Here is a 27894-nt window from a genome sequence, read left to right as displayed (position 1 = left end):
ACAGATCGGAGTCATTACATTAGCTTGAGAATACCAGCTGACACAGACACAACTGAATCAATAGTCGTCCCCCCCCCCCCCCCCCCCGAACTCTGAAACTGCGAACTAAGGGCAGGAGGATGAGAGTATAAAAGTGCAATACAAAGAATTAAAAAAAAAATACATGCTGAATGAGAAAGAGGGGGTGGGACGGAGGGTAGGGAGGGCATGATGTTTTGCCTGAAGAGCTTTAACATCAGAACACATTTTAGAAGCCATTCTTGCAGACAACCTGGTAATTAAAACTCTTTTTCAAATGTCTTCTTTAAATTGTATATGTCCCAACAGAATAGAAAGAATATTGTATTACACTGCGGTAGTTAAATAAGTGATCTCTACGAGAAAATACAATTATAAAGAATGACATTTCTTTCGGTGCCAGGTACACATCTCTTTAATAAAGTGAGTGCCAAGACCCTTCTGATAGCCCAGAGTCAAACAAGACTAGAAGTTCTTGTTCTAGCAGATCTGTCAGTGTCTTGTCTTTACTGCCAGGAATGGGATCATTCCTCTGGTTTTGCAAATGTTTCTTTAATATCAGTACAATTATCACAGGCAAGTTCTCACACTAAACTTTTCAGTCATCTGGCCAGTGCTGATGAAGATACAGAATAGTTGCCAGAATATGAAAACCACTTTAAACATATACTTATATTTGTCTTGGATTGTATACCAATGGGCTTTTTTCAGCTTCCACAAACTGATTTTAGAACAAAGCCATTTGAAATAATCCAGTCAGTCATTTATCAGATTCCAGAAAATTAAGATGGCACTACATATAACAGGGGAAAAAAATGAATACGTTAGACAAATTGAAATAAACAGAATATCATTGTAAAGATAATGTTAACTCCAAAATCCGTATTATAGGGCATGAGTTCATGCCAGCCCCACTGAGGCCTCAAAGATGGAGAAATACTATAGAACAATATTTGGAGCACAAACATACTCAACGGAGGACTGATGGGAATACTGCCATATTATAAGCAATTGCTGATAATAATCACTGTTTATAGAGATGCAGTATTAAGGAAACAATTAATTTACCTTGACTTACATAACATTAACTCTTGTCATATGACGTCCTAGAGTTTCAGTGGTTATACTGGGATGATGCCTGCAGCTGCAGGCATAATCTTGGTATCAACATTTTCAGCCAGCAATGTTCTTTTATGTAAAAGTGATTTTAGTGGCTATATAGCCACTCAATCACTTCTACAGGCGCCAGAAGGGGAGTCCACCACCACCTTTACGGGGCTCTCCCATCCGATCAGTCACATTCCCTAGGAAGAGTGGAAGGAACAGAAGTTCCCTCCCCTCTTTTGTGACATTAGAAACCATAAGCGATGAGAATTTAGTCACTTCCAATTTTGGTTTGTTTGTTGTCAAGCAGTTACCAGTTTGTACAGCATCTGATAAAAACAATCTTGGTTTAAGCTGATGCATTGGAGGCCAGAGGAAAGATCTGGAATCTAAAAGACATCAGGTCTCTTCATAAAGAGTGACCTGTTAGGGCCTATGCTATCACAAGGGATGTTGTTCATCCATTGTGATAGCAAAAAAGTTGGTAAAAAAAAAATTAAGAAATGTACAGTGTTAAAAAATACACTTCAATAAAATAAATAATAAAATTTAAAAAACGTAAAGTACCTTGACCCCCCACCCCATGCAAATGTGAACGTGCACGTAGGTCCTGTACGCATATGTAATCACATCACACATGTGAAGTATCACCATAAACATCAGAGCGAGAGCAATAAGTCTAGCGCCAGACATCCAGTGTAACTCTAACCTGATTCTGATTTTTTGCCACTGTTCCATGGCCGTATGTAATTTCAAAGCATGACATGTTAAGAGTCTATTTACTTGGCTTGATATACGGTAATCTTTTATATTTTACAAAAAAAAATGTCTATTGCTTTGCTGAAGTTCTACCTTCTACATTTTTTTGTTCTAGGGCAGTGTGGTGTATGTGTCTGGCAGCCATTCACTGTTACTACCTCAACCATACTATACACTGCACATACTGTAACTGACTCTGTGCTGTTATGTGTTTTTTTCAGGAGTATGGAAGTGCTGTCAGACTAGTCATCTTCATCCTTATAACCTTTCATTCTATGTCTTCCTGCCTTGGGATAGGTTGATAAAACTGCGGAGTCGGGTTTGAAAATTTCAATCCCTCTCTGCAGAGATGTATGCAAGTGCTGGGATTAATGTTATCCACCTGCCAAATGGTTCCCCTTGCTCTATACCATTCAAGGGCCTTACAAGAAAAAATCTTATGTTGTGGAACAAATTCATTCTGTCTTTGGACAAGGATTGGTGGTTTCTGTCCCCAGCATTATTGGAGGGCAGATTATTTTCTCCCCTTCAAAAGGAAGTTTGGGTATTATATTATGTTTGTGTTCACTAAAGTGGATTTTTTCAAAAACACCCACCATTTTATTCTGTAGGACCTCTGCTAAAAATATATATATAATATTGCAAAAAAATCTGATACACAACAGATGTATTTGCCAAGATATATTTCCTATATAAACTGGTGTTGCGTATAGAAAATATTGTATGGCTTCTTATGACCTCCACTAAGTACAGCACAAATGTATCATCCAAATACCCAGGAAGAACATATTTCACTGCTAAAGCCTTATTAATGTCCAAAAGATTACTGTGAGAGGGACTTTAGTTACAATGCCTCGTTAGTATTTTCTGCAATGGAATACAGGGTTAGGTGTATCCTAGACACTGCCAAAAACTCTTTCCCAGTAGTGGGATGAGCCTGGAGGTGGAGGTTTTGGCACAAAGTTAACCATCCTAAATGCATAGCAATCAAAATTGTCTGCACAAAAAGCAGATACATGAGTTAAAAGGCTGCAGGGGTCAGGCAGTTTCTACTGAGAGACAATTATGGTACTTGCAATTCAGTTAAAATGGAACTGTGATCAAAATTACATATATGAAATGATGCAGTCTGTAATTCCCCATGTAATATAATTTTATTGCCTGCTGATGCTGCCATTAGACCCATTGATTTTCCATCTTCTGTAATAGGATAATAATACTTCCAGTTCTGCAGTAATATCATGCAGCAACATTTTCACCCTGGGGATAGGGTAGACTTGGATTGCCTAAGTCCAGCTAACCTTTTTTTAAGCATTTACAAAAAGATAATTTTTTTGTAACCATTATTTTCATTGGACAGCTTGGCCTGCATGTAAAAGTGAAGGAAAAATGTATACTGAATTATTTTTTTTTATAGGTGTAGCACTCACCCCCACCAGGTTCCAGGTTCTTCTCCCACTAGTGCAGCGGCAGCCAGGCAAACAGCAACATTCACTTATTTGGCTCAGAAAACAGTCTGTGGGTTGCCCTTGTCAATTTTATTGCAGATTAACTTACATGGGGCTTAATGAAGCTATAGGATACTCCAGAACACTGAACAGGAATGTGTGGGCACTCTTCCCTTTGCAGCTACTTCTTAAAGCGTTTGTTACCCCAACACTTCAAATTCCTGATACGTGCCTGCTGTACCATGTACTTGTATGAGAAAGTATCCTGTTCTATTTGTACTGCTTCCTTTATGTGAAATGCATGGTGTCCCTGCTAGTCCTCTTGCTTTCCTATTAAAAACTGACCACTCTAAGCAGTAGAGCACACCATGATCAGTTCTCTAGATATGCTGGCAACTCAGCCTGCTCTCCTCCAATAATCAGACTTGTCCTGACACACCCTTGCTACACAGTCATTCACTGGAAGCTCAGTGTAATGCTGTTTCACCTCCCCCAGCTCTTATGCAGCTGAGAGGGAATGTGATCACTTCTAAAAAAGGGTATTTATATTGTTTTTTTATCTATATACAAACATTTTGCCTTTCATTTCTATTTTAAATGGAATGGACGGTTTTACAAGGTGGTCATTTACAATCACTTTAACGCTGCCATTTGAACTGTAGGACATAAAGTTGACAGCAATTTGGAAACCATTTGCAATGTTCCAGGCCAGGTAAGCCTTAAATTTAGTGCACTAGGGGTTAACAGCAGCAATAGTCACTAGAATCTCTCTCTTGAGTCTGTCTGTACTCACAGTGTCCACGAGACTTGCATGTCTTCCTCCAGACTCAGGCAGACAATTTCCTCAGTGGAGCCTCCAGACCAGATCCTCAGTGAACCATCTATTTCAGCTTTCTGAGAAATAGCAGCAGAATGCCACCCAAATACATTATTTTACATTTTTCCACATTAAACCTCATTTGCCATGTAGTTGGCCACCCCATTAATTTGTTCAGCTCTACTTGCAAGGTTTCCACATCCTGTGGAGAAGTTATTGCCCAGCGGACCTTACTTTGTACAGTAAACGTTTATGGCTAACTGTGTCAAATGATCCAAATACACCACGTCTACAGGCCTTCCTTTATCTAGATGGCAGCTCACCTCCTCAGAGAAGGTTAATAGATTGGTTTGACAAGAATGATTCTTCATGAATCCATGCTGATTACTCCTAAGGATACAGTTTTCATTACTAAAATCTTGCACATAGTCCCTTATAATTCCCTCCAAGAGCTTGCACACTATTGGTGTTAGGCTAACTGGTCTGTAATTCCCACGGATGTATTTTTGCCCTTTTTAAAATATTGGTGCTTCATTGGCTTTTCTCCAATCAGCTGGTACCATTTCAATCAGTAGACTGTCAGTAAAAATTAGGAACAATGGTCGGGCAATTACTTGACTGAGGTCCCTAAGGACCCTCGGATGCAAGCCATCTGTTACTGGTGACTTATTAATGTTAAGTTTTTCAAGTATATTCCTAATTCTGTCCTCTGTTAGCCATGAGGGTGCTTCCTGTGATGTGTCATGAGGATAAACACTGCAATTTTGGTTACTGAGACCCCCCGATTTCCTCGTGAAGACTGAGGAGAAGAATCAATTCAATACCTTCGCCATCTCACCATCCTTTGTAACCAGATTCCCTTCCTCTTTCTTTATGGGGCCAATATGGTCTGTCTTTTACTGTTTGTATACATAAAGAATTTCTTGGGATTTCTTTTTGCTCTCCTCCGCTATGTGTCTTTCGTGTTCTATCCTTGCTGCCCTAATTGCATCCTTACATTTCTTGTTGCATTCTTTGTAAAGTTTGAATGCTGATGATGATCCCACCTCTGTATTTTTTGAAGGCCTTCTCCTTTGCTTGTATATGCATTTTTACATTGGAGTTAAGCCACCCAGGACTTTTGTTCACTCTTTTAAATTTATTTCCCAATGGGTTGCACTGGCTAATGCCCTTATTTAATATGTTCTTAAAGCAAACTCATCTCTTCTCCATGTTCTTTGTTCCTAAGATTTTATCCCAATATCTTCTAGCAAAGTTCATAGTTTAGGGAAGTTGACTCTTTTGAAATTCAGTGTCTTCGTATTCCCCTTTATGTTTCCTATTTGTGTGATTTCTACTGAAGCTAATTGACATGTGATCACTGTTTACTAAATTTCCCTGTATTTCCACATCCGTGATCAGTTTTGTATTGTTGGTAATCAGTAGGTCTAGTAACTCCTTGTTTCTAGTTGGCGCATCTACCATCTGACCCATGAAATTGTCCTGTAAGACATTTACTAACTGGCAAGCCTTAGACGAATGCGTGGTTCCTTCTACCCAGTTTATGTCTGGATAATTAAAATCCCCCATTATGATGACACTTCCTATCCTTGCCTCTAATCCAAATTGTGATAGGAGGCCAATCTCCACCTTCTCTCCCAGGTTAGGGGGCCTATAGCATGCTTCCCATTATTACTTTCCCTGTAGTTTCATTCCTTTTGAGCTCTACCTATAAGGATTTCACCTCCTCCCTAGCTCCCTTAGTGATGTAATCTCTCACATTCACCTGTACATTATTCTTGATATATAGACATACCCATCCCCCTTTTACCCTCTTTATCCCTGCGATAAAGGGAATACCCTTGAATAGTTGCCAGCCAATCATGAGAGCTGTTGAACCAAGTCTCTGAAATTCCCACAAAATCTAAATCCTTCCTGTACAATGGCATCTCTAGTTCTCCCATCTTGTCAGCCAAGCTCCTGGCTCCACCATCTTGCCCTGCCCTCCCAGGGATTGGCTGGAGTTGCAAAAATATTCAGGCTGCTCATTTGACTTTCCCATCCACTACATTCTGGAATCTTCCAGAAGACAGGTGGAAGCATTTAAATTTGCAGCCTGTAGAGCCCACAGCATCCCAAAGTATTCACAGGCTGCTCTGCTGATAACAGACGAGCCTGTGTTAGGAGGGCACGAAATTCCTTACAGATTTGTCTATTGGTTTTCCAATGTTTAGCAACTTGTGCTTGTATTACTACCCCAACCGTTATTGGAATTTCCCACCTCTATACCCTCAAGACTTAATTATACAACTGAGTAAGGAACTACAAGCTCCCTTTTGGCGGTGCTTCTCCCACAAGAGCATTGCACCTTCCCCATTGCTCTTTCCCCAGAGAGCAAGATCTGCAGATGATATGGATGATATAATGTGAGGTTTGACAATGAGTACCCTCTGTCTGAACTGGTACAGCACCATGTTTGTGAACCAGCTGCGTTCTGGCCCTGTTAACATCCTACGTACAATGTATTTTATGGTAATGTATTCTTTGGCAGCATACCATATACTGCACAGTCGAGTCTGTGCTGTTATGTGTTGTTTTTTGCAGGAATAAAGAAGTGCTGTCAGACTAGTCTTTCTGCAACCTTCCAAACTCTATTGTTTTGCCTAAAAGAAACCTGGATACTTTGATTATCTGTTACTACAACAGCAAACGTCTGTGATCTTGAATTTCAAGGTGTCAATCTGGCTGTGGACTTTGGAGGACTTTGGATGGATCCTGCACATTGAGAAGTCATGTTCAATTCCATCACAATGCTTGGAGTACTTGGGCCTCCTCCTTATAGCCGTTCATTCTAGGTCTTCCTGCCCCGCATAATTTGATGAAACTGCAGTCAGGTTTGGCAATTTCAATCACTCCCTGCTGGGATGCATGCAAGCACTGGGATTGATGTTATCCACCTCTGAAATGGTTCCCCTTGCTCTATACTTTTGAGAGCCCTTGCAAGATAAAATGTCTATGTTGTGAGACAAATTTAGTCTGTCTTTAGGACAAGGTGGTTCAAGTATGCTCTTTAAACAAGTCTTGGTGGCTTCTGTTCCCAGGATTATTGGAGGGCAGATTATTTTCTCCACTTCAAATAGAAGATTGGCATGATGGACAGTGCAATTCTAGGATATACATCAGCCTTGGGGACACCAAATGTGGACTAGTTTCTTGGTTTAATAAGAACCTGTACAGATATGTTTCCAGGAAGCAGGACCTGACAGTGGGACCTGGGAGGTATCGTGGTGTCTTACACTGAGCACACACGGAACAAGCAGCTACGAAGGCGGTCACATCAGCGCAGAGACTAGGCTACCAGAATTGTTGAGAATTAACCCAAATGAGTTGATTCTTCCTTGAGTGACCAGCTGCCTTGGGAGAATAGTAAGTCTGGAGCAAAGCAGTGCAGAGATTTTCAAGGACAAAGCAGCAGTCACCAGGTTTCTCGGGAGGAGATTGGATCTGAGCGACAAGAATTCTGTCACCCAAAGGTGAAGTGAGACTAGTACGAACCAGAATATGATCGGGAGCTATCACAGGAACAGGAACCGACTCTATCTTGGAAGCAGAGGAAAACTGTTGCGACGATGCATCAGCCCTTACATTCTTAGTACCGGGTAATAACGAGATTATGTAATTGAAGCTTGACAGAAAAAGAGCCCATCGCACCTTTCTGGGAGATAAGCATTTGGCCTCAGACAAGAATGTGAGATTCTTATGGTCAGTCAAAATGAGGACCATCACAGTGGTACCTTCGAGGAGATGCCTCCATTCTTTCAGAGATAAAATGACAGCTAACAATTCTCTGTCTGCAGGAGACAATTTCTTAGAAAAGTAGCCACAAGGATGCATAGCACTCTCAGAGGTAGGATGTTGAGACAGAAGGGTGCCTACTCCAGTCTCAGATGCCTCAATCTCAAGGATGAAAGGTAACATAGGATCAGGATGTGCCAGCACGGGAGCTAAAACAAAGGCAGCCTTGAGAGACTCAGAGACCAATTCTGTGGGTTACTGCCCTTTCTGGTCATATCAGTCATAGGTTTGACCAGAGAAGAGAAGTTCTGAATAAATTTCTGATATTAATTGGCAAAGCCAAGAAAACATTGTAGTGGACATAGACCTACGGGTCGAGGCCACTGTAAAACTGCAGATAGTTTCTCTGGGTCCATCGAAAAACCAACAGTAGAAATTACATAACCCAGAATTTTAACCTGTTTGCGATAGAACTCGCACTTCTCCAACTTACAACACAGTTTATTACCTCTCAGCCTCTGTAGCACATGGGAAACAGCTGTGTGGTGGCTTATTAGAAATTTAGAATATATGAGGATATCATTGAAATAAACCACCACACATTGCTGCAACATATCTCAGAGGACATCGTTGATGAATTCCTGAAAAACTGCAGGAGCATTGGAAAGACCAAATGGAATTACAAGGTATTCATGATGTCCTGTCCTGGTATTAAACACAGTTTTTTTATTTGTCACCCTCCTTGATCCTAATGAGATTGTATGCCCCTCTCAGATCGAACTTCATGAAAACTGTAGCTCCCTTGATGCAGTCAAATAATTCCCTAATCAACAGAATCAGATAGGCATTTTTAATTATGAAGCAATTGAGACCCCTATAATCGATACAAGGTCTCAGTTCACCGCTCTTCTTTTTCACAAAAAAGAAGCCAGCACTAGCAGGAGACCAGGATTTGCGGATGAACCCTTGAAAAAGTGTGTCGGCAACAAATTCCTTCATGAATATATCCTCCGAGACAGACAAAGGGTAAACCCAACCATGAGGGGGCATGGCACCAGATTGAAGGTAAATTGCACAATCATACGACAGGTGTGGAGTCAAACTACTGGCTTGACCTTTGTCAAAGACATTGCTAAATTTGTGTTAGTCCTTCGACAAGGAGGAGAGTGAAGAGTGGTCCTTAGCCACCTTCTGAAAACATGTTTTACTGCATTGTGGCCATCAGGAAATAATCTCAGCACAAAGCCAATAAAAAGAGAGGTTATGCCTCTGTAACCAAAGATAACCAAGAACCACCAGGTAATGAGGTGAGGAAATGACTTGGAATTTGATCTCATGGTGGTCAACGGAGCAGTCTCATGAGTCACATGGGCAGGCTGTAGAGGTTTTCCATCAAATAGTAAACAAAATCAAAACATAGCCTGGGTACGGAAGCCAAAGTGGGTAGTCAAAACAAGCCAGTAAATCAGGAAGCCAGAGATCAGCATAGTCAGAGTCAGCAGACAGGATCAGGAACCAGAAGGGACATCAGCCAGACAAGTTTTCAACAGGAACACAGCTGGGAGTCTCCAGATATGTTTGACCAAGGCGAAGGCACAGAAGAAATTAACTAGACAGTTTAAATAGCCAGGAGAGGCTGGCTGTAGGCTGGACTGACGGGCAGGAAATGATCACAGGTGAGCCGCTGTGGAACGATGAGTGCTGGCAATTAACCGACAGTTGAGCAACCTGAGCACTGAGAAGGGGGAGCTGGGAGCCCAGCCCTGACACAGGGATGTTGTTCTCCAGAGAAATCAATACTTCCAATCATTATCCTGCAGTTACAGTCAATTACCATTTCATTACTTCACAGGACCCCTTTTGATAGATCATCCAGTCAAAATTAATTTTGACAATGCCACAACTATGGTTTATATTAATCGAAGCAGTACAAAAGTGCTTTTGATTAAGTAGATTCTATCCCATCTTTGGTCAAGTTTCATGTTCAAGCAATCCCTGCTTTGCATGATTCTGGAGTGGTGAACCAACAGGCAGATATTCTCTGCAGACATCTGGACATGGGAAAATGGTCTTTCCATCTGGAGGCATTAAAAGATACACATCAGCGTTGGGGGACGCCAAATGTGTAGTTTTTTGGTTTAACAAGGAAGTAGGACCTGGCAGCAGATGCAAAAAATGCACTGGTGGCACCTGGTGATTGTGGGATCAATATATCCTAAAGCAGTGATGGCGAACCTTGGCACTCCAGATGTTTTGGAACTACATTTCCCATGATGCTCTACTACACTGCAGTGTGCATGAGCATCATGGGAAATGTAGTTCCAAAACATCGGGGGTGCCAAGGTTCGCCATCACTGCCCTAAAGTATGCCTTTCCTTTGCTGAAACTTTGGCCTTGTTTACTTCAAAGGATTGAGGATGTGGGTATTCAAGTCATTCTCATATCTGTGGATTGAGTGTGGTCCACAAACCTTATTTGACTATTAGCTGGTTCTTGGTGGCCTTTACCACATTGCCAGATTTATAATCTAAAGGACAGATCTTTTACCCTGCATTTTGGATTCAGTTATCCTGACAATGTTGAAAATGTAAACTAAATTTTACAGTGAGCACAAATCCTGTTTTCATCAATAAACAAACTCTGGGGTCCAGAAAATTCTGTGCCAAGGCATGTAATGGCAAAAGCTGGGGAACACAGGGACCAGCTAATTGATGATTATATGTGATATTTCACTTTCTCAGGCTAAATCCACTTTAAATATGTAACTCTAGACTCTTAACTGAATATCTGAAAATTATTTCTGTCTATTATTTTGCAGCTTGTAATATATATGCACTATTTATAAAAGAAAACTATTGCTACAATAATGACTAATCTTTTCACTGAGCATTGTTTTTCTCAGGTTACGTACATGACCGAGGACCTTAAACCCCGAAATTCCTCACCATCTAATGAGATCTTAAGATAATTACGGCAATATTTTTGTTATAATTACAATTTATGTTTATGGGTAATACCGGTTTTATGTCATTCCTTCAATCACTACCATATTTGCTTTTTAATATTCCCAGGAGGGTAAAAGTTAGTGATGGACGGGATGCTATGAGCAATATAGTCTGTACATTGTTACTTTATAGACTATTGTATATCCTACACAGACTTTTAATTGTCTATGTGTAGGTTCCTTTAGTGGATAATTATAAATTAAATGAAGAATTTGCTTCTGTAGGCAAAAGTCAGCAGCAATAAGCTTCAATGATCAAACAGAGATGTATTATGTGGTGCCAGCCAATAAAATGAATCTAAATATAATTAAGTTTATTCTCAGCATGGCTTGTTAGTATTAAATAGAATAAAGGGTAATTTAAACACCATATTGAATCATTTGACAATCCCAAACTGGTGTGCTAAGATCCTAAAGTGAATACAAGGCAAAGGGAAAGTTCTGCTAAGGTGACCCTCCAGTAATGGTTTAATGGGAGGTAAAAAAAGCCTGATAAACTTTCAGTGGCACCTACCTATAATGAAATTCTAAAATATGTTGGGTAGCAGTTTTTTACAGTGCAACATTGATTTTCAAGCACAATCCAGTTATTAGAATGACAAATAAAAAAGGAAGAGTAAATGCAAGAGCCTGTGCATGGTTACAGAAATGACAAGAAATAAAAAATAGAAGTCCTTACTATATATTTTTCCAAAAAATTTTTCTAAAACTAACATTACTTCACATAAAAGCTGATGATTGATCTTTGGCATGAAATGTAATTGCCAAAACAGAAATGGAGTTAAGCTGTCCTAAACAGAATATATAATTAGAATTATATATATATATATATATATATATATATATATATATATATATATATATATATATATATATATATATATATATATTATGAAAAGCAAAGGTTATCCTTAGAGAAAAATTAATGTCAAAACTGCTAGTAGATCCAGATGTATAGGCAGCTAAAGTTATATGCAAATCTTTCCTTCCCAGTACAATTATAGTATAACTTTTTATTAGGCCATGTCATTTATACTCCCTCTATATAGTCCCAGACACTAAAGAGGTGACATCCTTACATTCTCAAGGCTACTGCTGAGCAGAACCATAGGGCTCACAATTTGCCTAATATCCCACACAGTAATGCTTTACGACCAACCCAGCGGCTTAAAGAATCATCAATAACTGCCCGCAAATTACACTTTAGTCCAAATGAATCATGGGGCATGTAGTTTCAGGAAATGATGTGCTCAGCACACCTACACTTCCTCATGTTGCCCATAGCTTTTAAGAAGCTCAGGAAAGGTGACATCGCAGTGGGAGATACCATTCTTAGGGGATTTGATTTAAACCTGGGATTGAGCTTTAAACCTTTTGATACTTTTGTCACGCGTAGAATATATGGCTTATTTTCATACTTAATACCTTTGAAACTGCTATTTCATAGCTTTTGTAGAAACCACCTAGATAGGTAGTAGGATTACATTTAGTTCTGGCTCACTGTGTTCAGTGGAGCTGTATTTTTGTTTGCTAGGTAAATTTAGCTTTTCTCACTGTAACCAGTGTGGCTGTAATTGCTGTGTTAGTTGTGCTCACTGTAATCAGAGCAGCTGCATGTGATTAGTTATGTCTGCTCAGCTGCTGCTAGTTTGACTGCTTCCTCTGCTTTCCAGAGAGCAGTAGAATTCTCTGGCAAATATGTGGAGCAATGCAAATAGCAGTATGAATATTTAGCCCTGGCCAATCCCAGAAAGGATGGCCCTGAAGGTTACTGTGAGTCTATATAAATACTCTAAAAAAAAGAGCTTCTGGGTTGTTGCCTGCAGAGGGGAAGTCCAACCTGGAGGTCTTGCTACCCTCTGGGCAGCGCTGCCATGTGCTTGCTGTTCATGAGGCTTCAGGTGGGTGACCTGAGGGTCTGGATGCTGAAGCTACAGAAAGCAAACTGAAGGACTGTTGTCTGAAGATCTAGTCTGGTACTACAGGAAAAAGGTGTTGCATCAATTTTAGAAGGAAGCAACCAACTTTTCTTGGACATTTGGGCATACAGACCTCTGAGTGATTTCTTCAAGACTTTTGGGCTGCTACCCCCCTCTTGTGCTGGAAAGTCTGCTGTGTGTCAGACCAAAGGGGACATCGGCTGGTGTCCTGAAAAGCTTAGTCTATCTAGTTCTTTGTGAAGGGACTCTACTCTGTAAAGAAAGAAGCTTTTGCCTTTCAATTGCTTCTACTACAAAGCCAAGTCCAAAAGTCCAAGTCCAAAATCTCTGCTTCAGTTTTTCAGAAAGGGGCTTACTGTCCTCAACCTGTACATAGTTTCATTTTTGGAGTACTCCGCTCAGTTCCCTAACCCCTATCCCAGTTACTCCACAAATAAAAACAACAAAAAGAGCACCCTAGACTGTTTTTTGAGGCAAAGAGTGACTGTGATCTTGTGCCTGACTGTGTGGCAATTTACTGGAAAAAGAACCTGGACGATTTCCAGAGGGTTCTTCTGGGGTAGTGATGCACTTTGTACTAAACAGTATATACTGTATATACTATATTTGAAACATCATTGAACACATGGCTAAGAATTCCCAGAGCACTAAGAATTATCTAAAAAGACAGGACAGCATTAGTTGCTTCCTTTCAAGCCCTATATCTTTCACTGAAACCCCTGACAGAACCATGCAGAGGAAGTAAGAGAGCGCTTCATCAACTGAGCAAATAACAAACTTTTTACAACAAAGCAGTTAAAGAGACAGAGGAAAAGATATTGAAAAGGAATTTGAATCACCAAATGATGGCTAAGCAGGAGGATACAAAATATTATTATGCAACATTTACCAAAAAAAAAATGTAACTATTTTTAAAACAGGCTATAACAAATAAAGGAGAGATCTACAAAGCCACCATACATTCTCTTTAAAGAACAAAGCTGTATTTCTTGCTATACCTGCACTCAGACATTATCGTACTGTTCATCAGAAGCAGACCAGAATTAGATTAGAAATTGTGGCATTCCAAGGACTGCTGGTTTTAGTTCCAAAGCTGCCCCAGAAATGTTTTCTATCAGGAAAATCTGTATGGCATGGTGCCACCACTGTACATAAAGTAAATCAAACAGGCTTGTCTGAGTTAAACTGTGCCATTGAAAATAAAGGCACAAGGCTGGGCAAACTTTTAGAAGAAACCATACCTGAAATGTAAACTTCTTTGGTAAATATAAAAATTTCATCCAACAAGCACTGATTCCGATCTCAAGGTAATGAATGCATGATTAGCATTTGATCACTGCAGTCTACTGTAGAAATTCTCATTTTCAATTGCTTGCTTGGAACGGCTCCATCTCTTCCAAACTTCACATAATACTTTAAATTGATGTGAAAGCTCAAATGCTTTTATCAACAGAATTGTGAACTGCATGAAAATAAACCTATTTTTTTGTTAAAGTCTATGCAACTACTAAGGAACTTATTTTATTTGCTCCCTGTTGTTCTATTAAATATACAATTGAAAACATTTTTATATCTATTCAGCGCCAAAAAAATACCTGTTGATCATGTCATAAATTAAGAGTTGTAATTTGTCTTGTTGATGCTTGTTAAAGCCTAATCAATCCTCCAAGTTCTCATCTTGGACTACAAAAAAATTATCCCCTATGTTGCGGACACAGTCTAAAAGAGTAAAAGATTAAGGGCTGAAAAATAAAAGGGTACCACATCCTACATAATTATATCACAAGCAAATAAACAAGGATGCAAGTATAGCAGACTTCTGATATACCTAGACACTAACCACCACCCCAAATTGACAACAGTACATGTATTTATTTGTAATCTAAGATTAAATACATGCTATATGTAATCCGTAATCCCCCGAAATTTAGGGCTTAATACTGTATATAAATTATCAGGAAATTCTGGATGGGACCTATGATTGAGGCAATATAGAAACGGTATCAGTAAGCACATGCATATATAATTTTTCAAATGGTGTTATTTGTTAATTTTTAAAACAATACTAATAAAATTGTAGTATTTTGTATAATAAGAGTTGTAGTGTTGGAGTACCTCAAAAGTCTGCTATCCCTATTTCCATCTTTGTGATATCCCTATGTTGTAGACATGAGCTGAGGAAGGAATTTGGTATTTTAGCAAAAAACAATTAGGCAGGGCAGACACCATATCTAGCAAATGTTAGTCTACAAAATCCTGTGTGTTTTCAGCCTACAGCAAAAAATCAAGAACTGAGTGCATTTTTGGCAGACCAACAGGTATTTTTCTGTACTTGCTCTGTCTTTAAAAGGACAAAATGGGCAAATGTGCGTGTATTTTAGAAATGTGCTGTATATGTAATTTATTTTATTTTGCCCTAACATACACTTTAAAGATACAACATTAATTAACCAGTTAAAAACTGCCCACCGCACAAATACTGCGGCAGGGTGGTCGCTCTGCGCCAGATCGTGTACCTAATATGTGATCTGACACCTCTGGGTCTGGGGCATGCGTTCTGCTGGTGACCTGCTCCCACTGTGATTATATACAGCGGGAGCCCAGCAGCGGGTACTGTGGACTTGATGTCCGCCACCACCCGCAGAACTACATCCTATGTAAACAAGGCAGATTGTCGTTCTGTCAGAAGGGATGGCACAGATCCTGCCTTCCCCTAGTCCCCTAGATCTTTGCCTTCCCTTAGTCAAAGCACTTCCCCCACAGTGAGTAAGCACAAACTAGGCATACATTTAACTATTTTATTGCCCCTGATGTTAACCCCTTCCCAGCCAGTGTCATTTGTTTTAGCACTGATCACTGTATTGGTATCACTGGTCTCCAAAAAGTGTAAAAAGTGTCAGTTAGGTGTCAGCTTTCTCCCCCACAATATTGCAGTCCCAATATAAATCGCTCATAGCTGTCATTATTAGTAAAAATGGAAATACAATAAATAAAAATATCCCATAGTTTGTAGACGCAATAACTTTTGTGCAAACCAATCAAAATATGTTTATTGGTATTTTTTTTACCAAAAAAACATGTAGCAGAATATATATTGGTCTAAATTAATGAAGAAAATTTGATTTGTGCAAACCAATCAAAATATGTTTATTGGTATTATTTTTACCCAAAAAATATGTAGCAGAATATATATTGGTCTAAATTAATGAAGAAAATTTGATTTCTTAAATTTTTTTATTGGGTATGTTTTATAGCAGAAAGTAAAAAATTGTCACTCTTTTTTTGTTTATAGCGCAAAAAATAAAACCCACAGAGGTCATCAAATACTACCAAAAGCAAGCTGTATATTTGGGAAAAAGGACAAAAAATGTATTTGGGTACAGCATCGCATGACCATGCAACTGTCAGTTAAAATAACGCAGTACCATATCGCAAAAAATGGCCTGGCCATGAAGGTGGGTAAGCCCTCCTGAGCTGAAGTGGTTAAAACGACCCTGTCATAAATGATGTAGGGGTTTTCTATTATTTAGGATAGTCTAGATTCCTGGGCTGTTATTCACTGTTTCCACAACTTTTTGGTGCCCACACCAGTGGGGGCAAACAAAGCACCGGACCTCCCACCCTTCCAGGAAAACTAACCCCCCATGGGTGGTACCCAGGTGGTATGGCTCTGGTGTTTGTGGCAGTCGGGCTCCTCTGTTTGCGGCAAAGCAGAACAAGATCACTCCCTCCAATGGCCTCTTCCGAATCTCCTGGATCTCCATGTACATCCTCCCCTGGTACCAGACAATACGGTCGCTTCTCTTCTCGGCCAATGCGGTCTCAGGACCAGCTTCATGATTGGTCAGGAGGATAAACAGGAAGACAATAGTGAATATTCATTTGCTATTGTCACACAACTAGGTGGGCTAAGGATGCAGTGCTCTGCACCCCAAGCCAACCCTTTTTTGAAGCCAATTAGAGCCACAAGCTCTAATCATGTGCTTTCAAAAAAAAAAAATAACCCTATAGAAATGCATGTGTCTGGCACCTTGCATGTAGATTAGAGACCTGACGCATGGATTAGAGGGGCTGCAACCCTGCGCCCCTAATGGAGTGTCCGCCACTGGCCCACACTTTATTTAAACCTAGAATGCTTAAACTAATGATAGGCTTATTTTAACTATTATTAAACAATTAAAAAAACGTGTATTGGGCCGCGTACACACGGGCGGACTGTTCGCCCAACTTTGTCCGCTGAACAGTGTTTGGGCGGACAGTCCGCTCGTGTGTGGGCTTTCAGCGGACAGTTTCAGCGGACAGTTTGACGAACAAGGTTTTTCGGAATTTCCGAAAAACTGTCTGCTGAAACCTTGTTTCAGCGAACAGTCCGCTCGTGTGTAGGCTTGTTCGTCAAACTAAGTTCCGCGCATGCTCAGAAAGGATTTACACGCCGAAAGTTATAATGCAGTGTATAGGACGTCGTATTTTTCGTCCCGTCGTACGTGCCGTTCACGTCATCGCGCACGGTTTCAGCAAACTGTTCGTCCGTCGTGTGTGGCCATGTCCGTCCATGCTAATTTTGAGCGGACTGTTTGCCGAAACTGTTTGACGGACAAAGTTGGGCGAACAGTCCCCGCGTGTGTACGCGGCCTTGCTGTTATTATTGTTATAATGGATTTACTGTATATAGCACCAACAGTTTCCACAGCACTTTACAAAATACAGGGAGATAGTACAGTTACAATCCAATTCAATACAAGAAGGATAGGAGGGAACAGCTTGTGAGAGCTTACAGTCTAAAAGGAAGGGGCAACTAGTACAAAAGGTAATAACTGTGAGGGATGAGATGATGTAGAAAGTAAAAGTTTAGTTTTTAGGTGGTGGAGAGATAGGCTTTTCGGAACCTTGCTGATTGCTATGGCTAACACCTTTAGGGTGTGTTCACTCCAACCTCTGGGTTATAATGCAGCGTTGGTGTGTAGTGCGGTTTGGATGGATTGTGGGGCATCGCGCTGTTCCCTTTATTTTTAAACAAGTTTTATGTCGCAGAAACATTTCATAAAGTTTAGTTGGCCACTGCGTAGTGCAAGGCAGTGGATTGCCTCACTGTGCCTCGCTGTGCTGAAAAAACATATTGCACACAGTGCATTTTGCACCGCACACCAGCGCAATGCAGTGGTGTGAACCAGGCATATAAGGAGACATTTTCTGTAACTTTATTATATACTTTTATTAATTATTTAAAATGATGCAACATTTCACTCTTTTATTCACCTCTCTGGGTATAAATAATTATACCAGAGCAAAAACGGGAATTATCCACCATTAAGAATATTTAAAAATAATATAAAAAAAATAACAATAATACCTTTTGGGAAATTTGCATTTTTATAGTACATATATTACATTGTAATTTGATCTTTTTATCTTTTTTCAAAAAAGGCCTACTCCTTGTCCTCTCTTATTGCAACTATTTCCTCTTTAATCCAGCTATTATATCCATATAATATTAAATGCATACAACATATTAATTACCGTATATACTCGAGTATAAGCCGAGATTTTCAGCCTCTTTTTTGAGGCTGAAAGTGCCCCCCTCGGCTTATACTCGAGTCATCGCTGTCTGCCCGCTCGATCAGCGTGTCGAGCAGACAGACAGCGGCCATTCTATTCAAAAGCCGCGCCTCCGGCTCCGCCTTCGCCTGTGATAGGCGGAACACTGAATTTCCCAGCAGCCTGTGTTCCGCCTATCACGGACGTCGTATCATCCTCGTACTACGGACGAGGATGATACGACGTCTGTGATAGGCGGAACACAGGCTGCTGGGAAATTCAGTGTTCCGCCTATCACAGGCGAAGGCGGCGGCGCAGCTTTTGAACTTTACAATGGCCGCCGACGAAGAGGGCACGGGACGGCACGGCACGGCACGGGACGGGACGGGACGGGGGCAAGGCAAGGCACGACACGGGACGGATGCAAGGAGGCAAGGCACGGCACGGGACGGAGGCAAGGAGGCAAGGCACGGGACGGAGGCTCGGGACAAAGGTAGGCTGGACACACACACACACACACACACACACACACACACACACACACACACACACACACGGATGGAGACACACACAGGGATGGATGGATGGATGGATGGAGACACACACACACAGGGATGGATGGATGGATGGATGGATGGAGACACACACACACAGGGATGGATGGATGGATGGATGGAGACACACACACACAGGGATGGATGGATGGATGGACACACACACACACAGGGATGGATGGACGGACACACAGGGATGGACGGACACACAGGGATGGACGGACACACAGGGATGGACGGACACACAGGGATGGACGGACACACACACAGGGATGGACAGGCATGTCTCACCCTCGGCTTATACACGAGTCAATAAGTTTGCCAGTTTTTTTGGGGGTAAATTGGGGGCCTCGGCTTATATTCGGGTCGGCCTATACTCGAGTATATACGGTAGTATAATTATGATGACTTCCAGGTGCTATTGGTCCCCACCCTATTCTCCCTCTGGAGTGCCCAACAATCTGTGACCAAGCCCCATGGCCAGGAGTGGCCCCCCTTTGGGGTGGAGGTGAGGACGGCTCCCCGGCAGTTTCTAGGACCATCAGTGGGGAAATCAACAGTTTTTTATGTGTTTTTTTAATAATAAGAAGTCTCTGGATAAGCGTGCCCATTCAGTGGAAAGGGTAAATATGATGCGACTACAGTTTTTTTACATATTATAGATGCACAAATGATTGTGACTGTACATCATATTATACACCATTGAAACTTGTCTTTTGATGGATTCATAGGAATATAAGAACCCCCTGAGGAAGACCGTAAACCTTTAGGTTGAAATGCATTGGGGCTTTTCCTCAACATCGAACAGTCAATTATTGTAGATTGATATTTTTGAAAATAAAATACGGTATTGTCAACTTTTGTTTCCTTTTTCCAATCTATTAGTCTCTCATTGTGTACACCAGAGCTCATGTTTTAACTGTGTCAGTATTGTCCAATTGTCCTTTGATAATAAAATTACTTATACTTTTTTTTTAAAAATCTTTTGACTCATAATTGCTGCTAAAAAACCCCAAGGGGAATTTTTCCTTCCTTTTTTTTTACACTATTTGTTAATCGGGGTGTGCAGCCTCTCAGACTCCGTATATATGTCATACAATGCTATCGTTTTTTATAAGGAGACATTTTGCCTTATCATGTGTGAATATGCCCTAAAGTGGTTGTTAATTCTCACATATACCCAGTGAAGGGAATAGCCTCAGATGATACACAGAGATGAAACAAATCTACCTACATAAGTTTTACTTGTTTATCTTCAATCTTCCCCTCCCTACACACCTTCAAAAGGGCAGAAAAGTGATAAAATATTTCTTCATCTGTAAGGAGAACAGCGGAGAGGGTGGAGAGACTGCAGTAACAGTGTTTGCAGGCTAATTGGAGGAAAGGAACACCCCCCCCCCCTCTACACAGCAGAAGAACTGTCTTCTGAATAGACAAGCTCTGTTCTGAGCTCCCCCCTCCCGACACAAATTTATCTTGTGTTGGGAAAACTTCTCAGAAGGGTCTCATGCTGATAACAGAGGAATTAAGCACTAGAGAGAGAAACCACACTTATGCCCCATAGTGTAGCATACACACTATCGGACTTTCCAACGGGAAATGTTGGATGTGAGCTTGTTGTCAGAGTCCGACTGTGTGTATGCTCCATCGAACATTTGCTTTAAGAATTTCCACACACAAATGTTTGAGAGAAGGTTCTCAAATTTTCCGACAACAAAACTTTGTTGTCGGAAAATCTGATTGTGTGTTTGGGGCATTAGAGCTTTGGAGAGAGATATGCAGACACTGCAGATTTGTGTGCTTTGCTCAGATTCCATGACTAAGGTTTACAACCACTTTAAGGCTCCTTCTTTCCTTGAATTCTGAACACAAAACACTTGCTCAGCACATACAGTATCTTTATTCAAATACATGTATAAAAAAATAAAATAAAATACGTTGGAGATTATGAAGTTATGGTGCTTATTAAGCAAAATCCTTCTAGTGAAAAAGGAGAGATTTACAGGTTTTGGATTAAAAAGTGAAAGCTTTAGTGGCACTATTCTATCTTCATTGTGTATAACTGTATCAGCGATTATAAGATGCTGAGTAACTTTTCTTCCTAATGATTAACATATGAGAGAAAAAAAAATATGATTTGAAAGACTTGTGCAGGAATAGGAGTAAAAAATAAAGTCAGATGCCTGGTTACTATTATGTAGTGCAATGTGAAACTTTTGAACCCCGGTCATACTTGTGCATTTTTGGCTTACTTATAGCCCAACTACAGAGTGGGCACCTGCAAATATTTCGCCACAGTGTTTTGGAGCACCCCTTCTTTGTCACCTTTATTTTAAATACATAGCCTATAAACATCATACATTTCCTACAGTCTTTGGTCTGATCAAATTACATCTTCCTCCTCTTCTTCCTTTGGTAATGGCGGGTTCTAAAAGTTGCAGAGAACATTATCCCTTAATGATGTACTCTCCGCAGTATTCACCTGTGAGTCCATGGTGGTTTGCTGTTGCTTCCTCCAGGGGATATGTCCATGACACTAGTACAGTGATGGTGAACCTTGGCACCCCAGATGTTTTGGAACTACATTTCCCATGATGCTCAACTACACTGCAGAGTGGATGAGCATCATGGGAAATGTAGTTCCAAAACATCTGGGGTGCCAAGGTTTGCCATCATGGCACTAGTAATTCATTTGGTTTTGGTCTAATTTTTGGTTTAATTTGGTCCGCCCTGCAGGATCACATATACAAAGGGGCAGGGATGCTTTGGACCTTATAGGTCTATTATGGCCACATAGTTATATTAGATCAAACCCAAGCTTATGCTTACTTGACACCCTGAGCTCACAGGAAGTAAAATGAATGATGCTAATTGTTATTAAGTCCAGAAGGGGACCGGCGCTGTTTTGCAGAACCATGTGTCTGAAATAGACACCACTGGAGATAGGGTGAGTATTGCAGTGGGGGTGCTTTAAAGGTTTCTCTTTAAGTTGGCTTGTAAGGAGCAGGGTTAACTTGCATTAATAGATCCATTTGTCATGCATTGTATTAATTTGCATTTTTCAAATAATGCTATGTCTTATTTTTGCTGTATTTGAAATGCTTTTATTCCTCTGAACAAATCAATGGAAATGCAAGGTTAACTAATGGTATACAAATGACAACCACGTAATGAATCATTTGTAAATGCATCCTAGGCATATATCATAAGTAATAGATTTTCTGAGAAAGTACCTAAAAACGTGCTTTCTCATGGCCACGTTTGACGTACTTCTGAGTCTGATGCCTATGGACACTTAGCCTTGTCTTGGCTAATGGTTAGGCTAAGGATGCTTGGAAAGATTTCACCATGTACTTTCACAGCTCTCTGATGACCAAATTATATGTTCTTTGAAACCACAAACTTTCTTATAAGTAATGTTTGTTTTTCAGATTGGCTACAGAACAGCAAAACCTCTGTCATATAATGCACACTGAAAATGATTACAGACAATCTCCTCTTTAGACCTAGCTATAATTTCTAATTTTACACTGAAGCCAACAGAGAATTTATTGGGCAGTGTAGACAATTACTCTTGGTGAGCACTGAATGGAAAGCATTGGAACTTATCCAACCTAATGTTTATGTGCAATAACCCATAGCAATTATTCAGAATCCATCTTCAACTGGTCTCACTTCATCAAAGTGAATTCTGATTCTAGATATGGGTTTGGAACTTAAAACGGTTCTACAGATTTAACAAAAAAAAATTTAAAGTCTGGAGCTGCAGATACTGTAGTTACTGACTTTAAAAAAAGGACACTTACCTGTCCAGGGATCATGTGCTGTCTTTACCTCGGCAAGTTCTTTGCCTGTCAGGTCCCTCGCTCCAGCATGCACAGCCAGATTCCAACTGCACAAGCATGAGTCGCACTGCCTTATGGGCCTTGTTACATGTCTCAGAACATTGCATGTAGGGAGGGGAAGGGTGAGAACTAGGTACCTGCACTGCCCCCCCCCCCCCAACAAAAAACAAAAGGATGTATTAAAGCGGTAGTAAACCGCTGGCGATTTTCTTTTTAACCTGCAAGGCAAAGCTAAAATCTGCTAGTATGCATTGCACACTAGCACATTATGTGAAACTTACTTTAGAACTAAGCCCTTCCAGCAGTGAGCTGTCATCACTGACAAGTCTTCCAGCTTTACTCATCTTCCTTCCTGGTTCACAGACTCTGGCTGTGTGAATGTAGCCATTCCTTCAGAGGTGGCAGATGGACCATTCCTTAGCGTATGCGTACAGTAAATATCTCCTCAAAAGTGCAAGTTTAGGAGATATTTACAGTACCTATAGGTAAGCCTTATTAATGGCTTACCAATAGGTAAAATTCATGTGTGGCAGTATACTTACGTTTTTAATCTGCTCCAGTCCAGTTACGTGATTCAGCAGCTCTGACTCCACTGTGTCGTGTAGAACTTAAAAATGGCCGGGAATTCCAGGAGCCGTGATGTCATTCTTAGGCTTCCATGGCCCAGCCATTGTCAGTGCTCCCTCCGAACAGAATAAAATGAGGTAAGAATAAAGATCTTTTTTACACAGGTTAGGCAGGATAGGTAGCATTAGCAGGGAGGGGACATTTTTAACCACTTGTCAACCAGCCGCCGTCATTCTACTGTGGCAGATCATCATGATCCCGTGAACCGCTGTAGCTATACGTTGGTCCCTTTGAGCGGGATAGCAGGCGCACGCACATGCCCACTGCACAGCAGGAGGTGCCGATGCTTGTGACCAGCGGTCACAATGACCGCCAGTCATGAGCGATCGTGGGCACGAGAAGCAGAACAGGGACGTGGGTGTGTAAGCACACACATCCCAGTTCTGTGAGGAGAGGAGAGAGAGATCATGAGTTCCTACGAGCTGGGAACCACAATCTCTAATCTCCTATAGTCAGTCCCATCCCCAACAGTTAGAACACAAACATAGGGAACACAGTTAACCCCTTTATCGCCCCCCCTAGTGTTAACCCCTTCCTTGCCAGTGACATTTATACAGTAATCAGTGCATTTTTATAGCACTGATCGGTGTATAATTGTCAATCGACCCAAAAATGTGTCAAAAGTATCTGCCATAATGTCGAAGTCTCGATAAAAATTGCAGATCGCTGCCATTACTAGTAAAAAAAATGTTTTGTAGACGCTATAACTTTTGCGCAAACCAATCAATATCCGTTTTTTGCGATTTTTTTTTTTTTTTACCAAAAATATGTAGAAGAATACATATTGGCCTAAACTGAGGAAAAAATTAGCTTTTTAAAAAAAAAATGGGACTAATTATTACAGCAAAAAGTATAAAATATTGTGTTTTTTTAAAAAATTGTCGCTCTTTCTTTGTTTATAGTACAAAAACTAAAAACTGCAGAGATGATCACATACCATGAAAAGAAAGCTATATTTCTGGGAAAAAAATACGTAAATTTTGTTTAGGTACAGCGTCGCGCAACAGCGCAGTTAAACCGACACGGTGCTGTATCGCAAAAATGGCCTGGTCATTGAGCAGCCAATTCTTCCAGGGCTGAAGTGGTTAAGTATAGTCAAGCTTTCGTTCCACATAGCAGTGAGAGATCTTTATTGATTATGTCTGTCTTTCTCAGTGAAACGTTAATATATACTGTATATATACAGTATTATATAATGGAGAGGGTGTAAAACAGCAACAGGAGGCATTCACCTAGCTACAAAAATAGTTGAATAAATCAATTGGCGCAATATACTGTGAAAAAGAATGTGAAAATATAATAATAAATGTAGCCGCTGTCACTTTAAGTGATTTCACTACCACCTGTAAACAATTTAAAAAACAGTGCTGCGCTACTTAAAACCATGCATAATCCGTGAAAAATAAACAGTGTAAATACAATATAATAAAATGTTGCGCTATTGAATGAAAACAATAAGACTCAAATCCATAAGTCTACCAATCAACATCCGCCTGGAAGAAAATCACCTGGCTTTTAGGAAAAAAACTCAAGACCTTCCTCTTTTAGCAGATGATCAAAGCTCGCCACAGCGCCTAGAGGCGATTCAGTTCGCATTGTGCGCTATACAAGTATTTCATTCATTCATTCATTCATTAATTGAAAACATCTAAAACGAAAGTTCATGTGAGAAATATTTGATTAAAGAGGATCCTGCCATAAATCAATTAATCAACCAGTGAAAACAAGGATGAGTGCTCTCCACAACCAGTTTCACAGGCTGCTCACCTCATTATCAGAGAAAAAACAGCAGTTATCCCTTCTGGGGAAATGATGACCGTGGCATGGATAAATGGCTCCTTTGTCTTGCCTAATAGAGTGGTTATATGTAAAAGAAAGATAACATCTAGTGCTCTCCGTTTCCAAAAGATTTAATGGTATAAAGGTAATTCCACCCCTTACTGAAGAAGTCAACTCCCTGACGATATGCATCAAGGGGGCGGAGCTTGAGCACTGACATCACAACCATGCCCATATTGAGATTTGGATGTTTGCTATGCCTTGCAGTTTGCACAAGCTGATTGTGCTTTTTTTGTAAGTGTACATACAGTATTTACCTTTACACCATTAAATCTTTTGGAAACAGAGAGCACTAGATGTTACCTTTCTTTTACATATAACCACTCTATTGGGTAAGACAATTGGGGTTCTTGGAACAGTTTATTTTTCACTGATTATGCATGGTTTGCATGCATGGGTTTTAAGTAGTGCAGCACTGTTTTTTGGCACATTATATTCATCTAGCTACTACTACTATCCAGTACACACAACAACTTTGCTAAAATGAGAAAATGTGCTCAATATTCTTTAATGTGAGCTCTGTGTGATCCCCTGTGGAAAAAGAACACACATGTCCATAGAGTGCAGCAAGGAATCTAAATCCTGAAGCCTGTGCTCTGTAACGTTCTCTCTTTCCACCTTCCTGCCCCACCTTTCTTTCTGCATGTGAAAGACAGTAATATATTGTGTTCCAGTATCACAAGCAGGTATGTTCCAGGATCACAAGATTACAGATAAAAGTAAATGGGGTAGTCTGGAGCAGTACAACAATGCCTGCATGAAAATATAAACTGTAAATTACAGGCTGTGTAAGAACCCGTATATACATATCAAAATAAATGTTTTGACTAAAGTGTACCTTTAACGAATGAAACAAATTATTGGAGTAGTGGTGGGCTTTGATTTTCATGTTTGAGAAGATGGGATAATGTTTTCACTAGTTTACATGGGTTAGTAAGCTTGACACATTTCTCATTGGTTTATTAATGGTGCTCAATGTCTTATGAAACTGATCTGCGTATTTGCTTTGGTTATGCAATTTTGAAATACATTTGCAATTTTGAAATAAAAGCCCAACTCTGGGATCCATGGTGTCCCTCTCTTAAACCTCCTTCCTCTTCTTTTTTTATTTTTATTTTTTAACTTACGCTATTCTGATGTATTCTGGTCTGTCACATGAGGCCTCTTCCTCCTTAATACTTTTCTGCTGCTGGGTGTTACTGGATGATGCAGAGAGTGAAGCTGACATGGTTACTCCAGAGTTACTCTCTACATCAATAAACACGCTCAGACGACAGGGCTATGTTGTGCTGCACTCACTGTCTTAACTTTGTCTTCCTAATCAAGATACGCTGAATGTAACTAAAACTGGTAGATTGAGGACATCTCATTGTTGAAAATAGGTACTGCAGGGCACAGCTCTAAATTCGAGTTAAAAAAAAAAATTAAACATTGATTCAATATAAAAAAAGTAGCCTGAATTTGGGATTTAAACCTCTGTAGTGCAATCACATTTTCAGCCACTCAATATTTTAATTTCTTTCTTTTAAATATAAGAAGTCCCATTCTTCTTTGCCAGGACGATCCTGTATCTACTATGTCTGAATTTGTGTTAGACATGGACTTGTAGGCCCTAATAGCCAGCCAGTCCTTCAAGCATGAGACTTACGCTGGTGGAGGCCACTGCTTCTTGGACACTCTTTGTGATAAATTCCTGTGTAATCCTCCTGGTAGGTAATTCATTGTAGAGGGAGTTGATTAAGGCCACTTTAGCTGCATCCCTCCGTGCTTCTGCTCTGCTGGTGCAGTACTGTGAAAAAAAAAAAAAAATATATATATATATATATATAAATAAAATTATTGAGAACGTTTCAGAGTCATTGTAAATAACTTGGCTGTGTAACAAATAGGGTAAAGGGCCAACAGGCCTACCAAACGCCACTTTAACATGAAACTTCAGTTTTGGTGACAAAAAAACAAGCCACTCAAGATGAACTCATGACTAACAATAAGTTAAGGTGCAAACACTTGGGAAACTGTCACATGATAGCAGGCCACCAGCCCAATCAGCTATGGCTGGGGAATTCCCTGCCCTGCAACTGCATGTAACTTAGGATGGAAATGTTGGTGACATCTTTGAACTAATATGGCCACATGGCAAAACATGGACAATATCATAGCTCATCAGTACTCTGTCCTCACTGGTAAATTGCAGGGTATGCCTTCCTGATCATCTTAATTTCTGTAGACTTTAAGAGTTTAAAAAGCACCTCAGCAAAATAAAGGGCTTGGGTTGACATGCTTTGGGTTTTGTGTTGATACCACCTATTTGACATCAGTTTGGAATTCTTCTGAGATCATTCAGAATACATAGTCAGGTGCATTTAATCTGCAGTTGACATTTATTTCTCCAACATTGGACCAAGTGGGTTTTGTATTTCTATAGAGCTGCATGGGAAAGCAAAATCCACTTTAGCCTAGGTTCACACTGACAGTGGGATTGAAACCATGCAAGTTCTGCTGAACTCGCATGATTTCACACCTGCATGTCAGTCCGACTTCGGGAGTGATTTCAGAGACATCTGTGCGGGTTCCTGCACAGATGTCTACTGAAATCACACTTGAAGTCACCAAAAGTAGTACAGAAACTA

The 27894-nt window shown here is 40.3% G+C and overlaps 1 protein-coding gene across 2 annotated transcripts in view; it reads right to left on the bottom strand.

The window, feature by feature from the left end:
* LIX1 (limb and CNS expressed 1) overlaps nt 1-27894 on the bottom strand; it is a 237958-nt gene that overhangs the window by 86745 nt on the left and 123319 nt on the right. For both annotated transcript variants that reach the window (XM_077462348.1, XM_077462347.1), the window contains one exon: nt 26913-27053. In XM_077462348.1, the coding sequence (XP_077318474.1) occupies nt 26913-27053 (141 nt within the window). The remainder of the gene's footprint in view (nt 1-26912; nt 27054-27894) is intronic.

This window comes from Lithobates pipiens, unplaced genomic scaffold, assembly GCF_037356315.1.
Source record: "Lithobates pipiens isolate NorthernLeopardFrog02 unplaced genomic scaffold, aLitPip1_a1.2 Scaffold_3, whole genome shotgun sequence".
Lineage (NCBI taxonomy): Eukaryota > Metazoa > Chordata > Amphibia > Anura > Ranidae > Lithobates > Lithobates pipiens.
The sequence above is the reverse complement of the archived record's forward strand: the minus strand, read 5'-3'. Positions and strand labels throughout refer to the sequence as shown.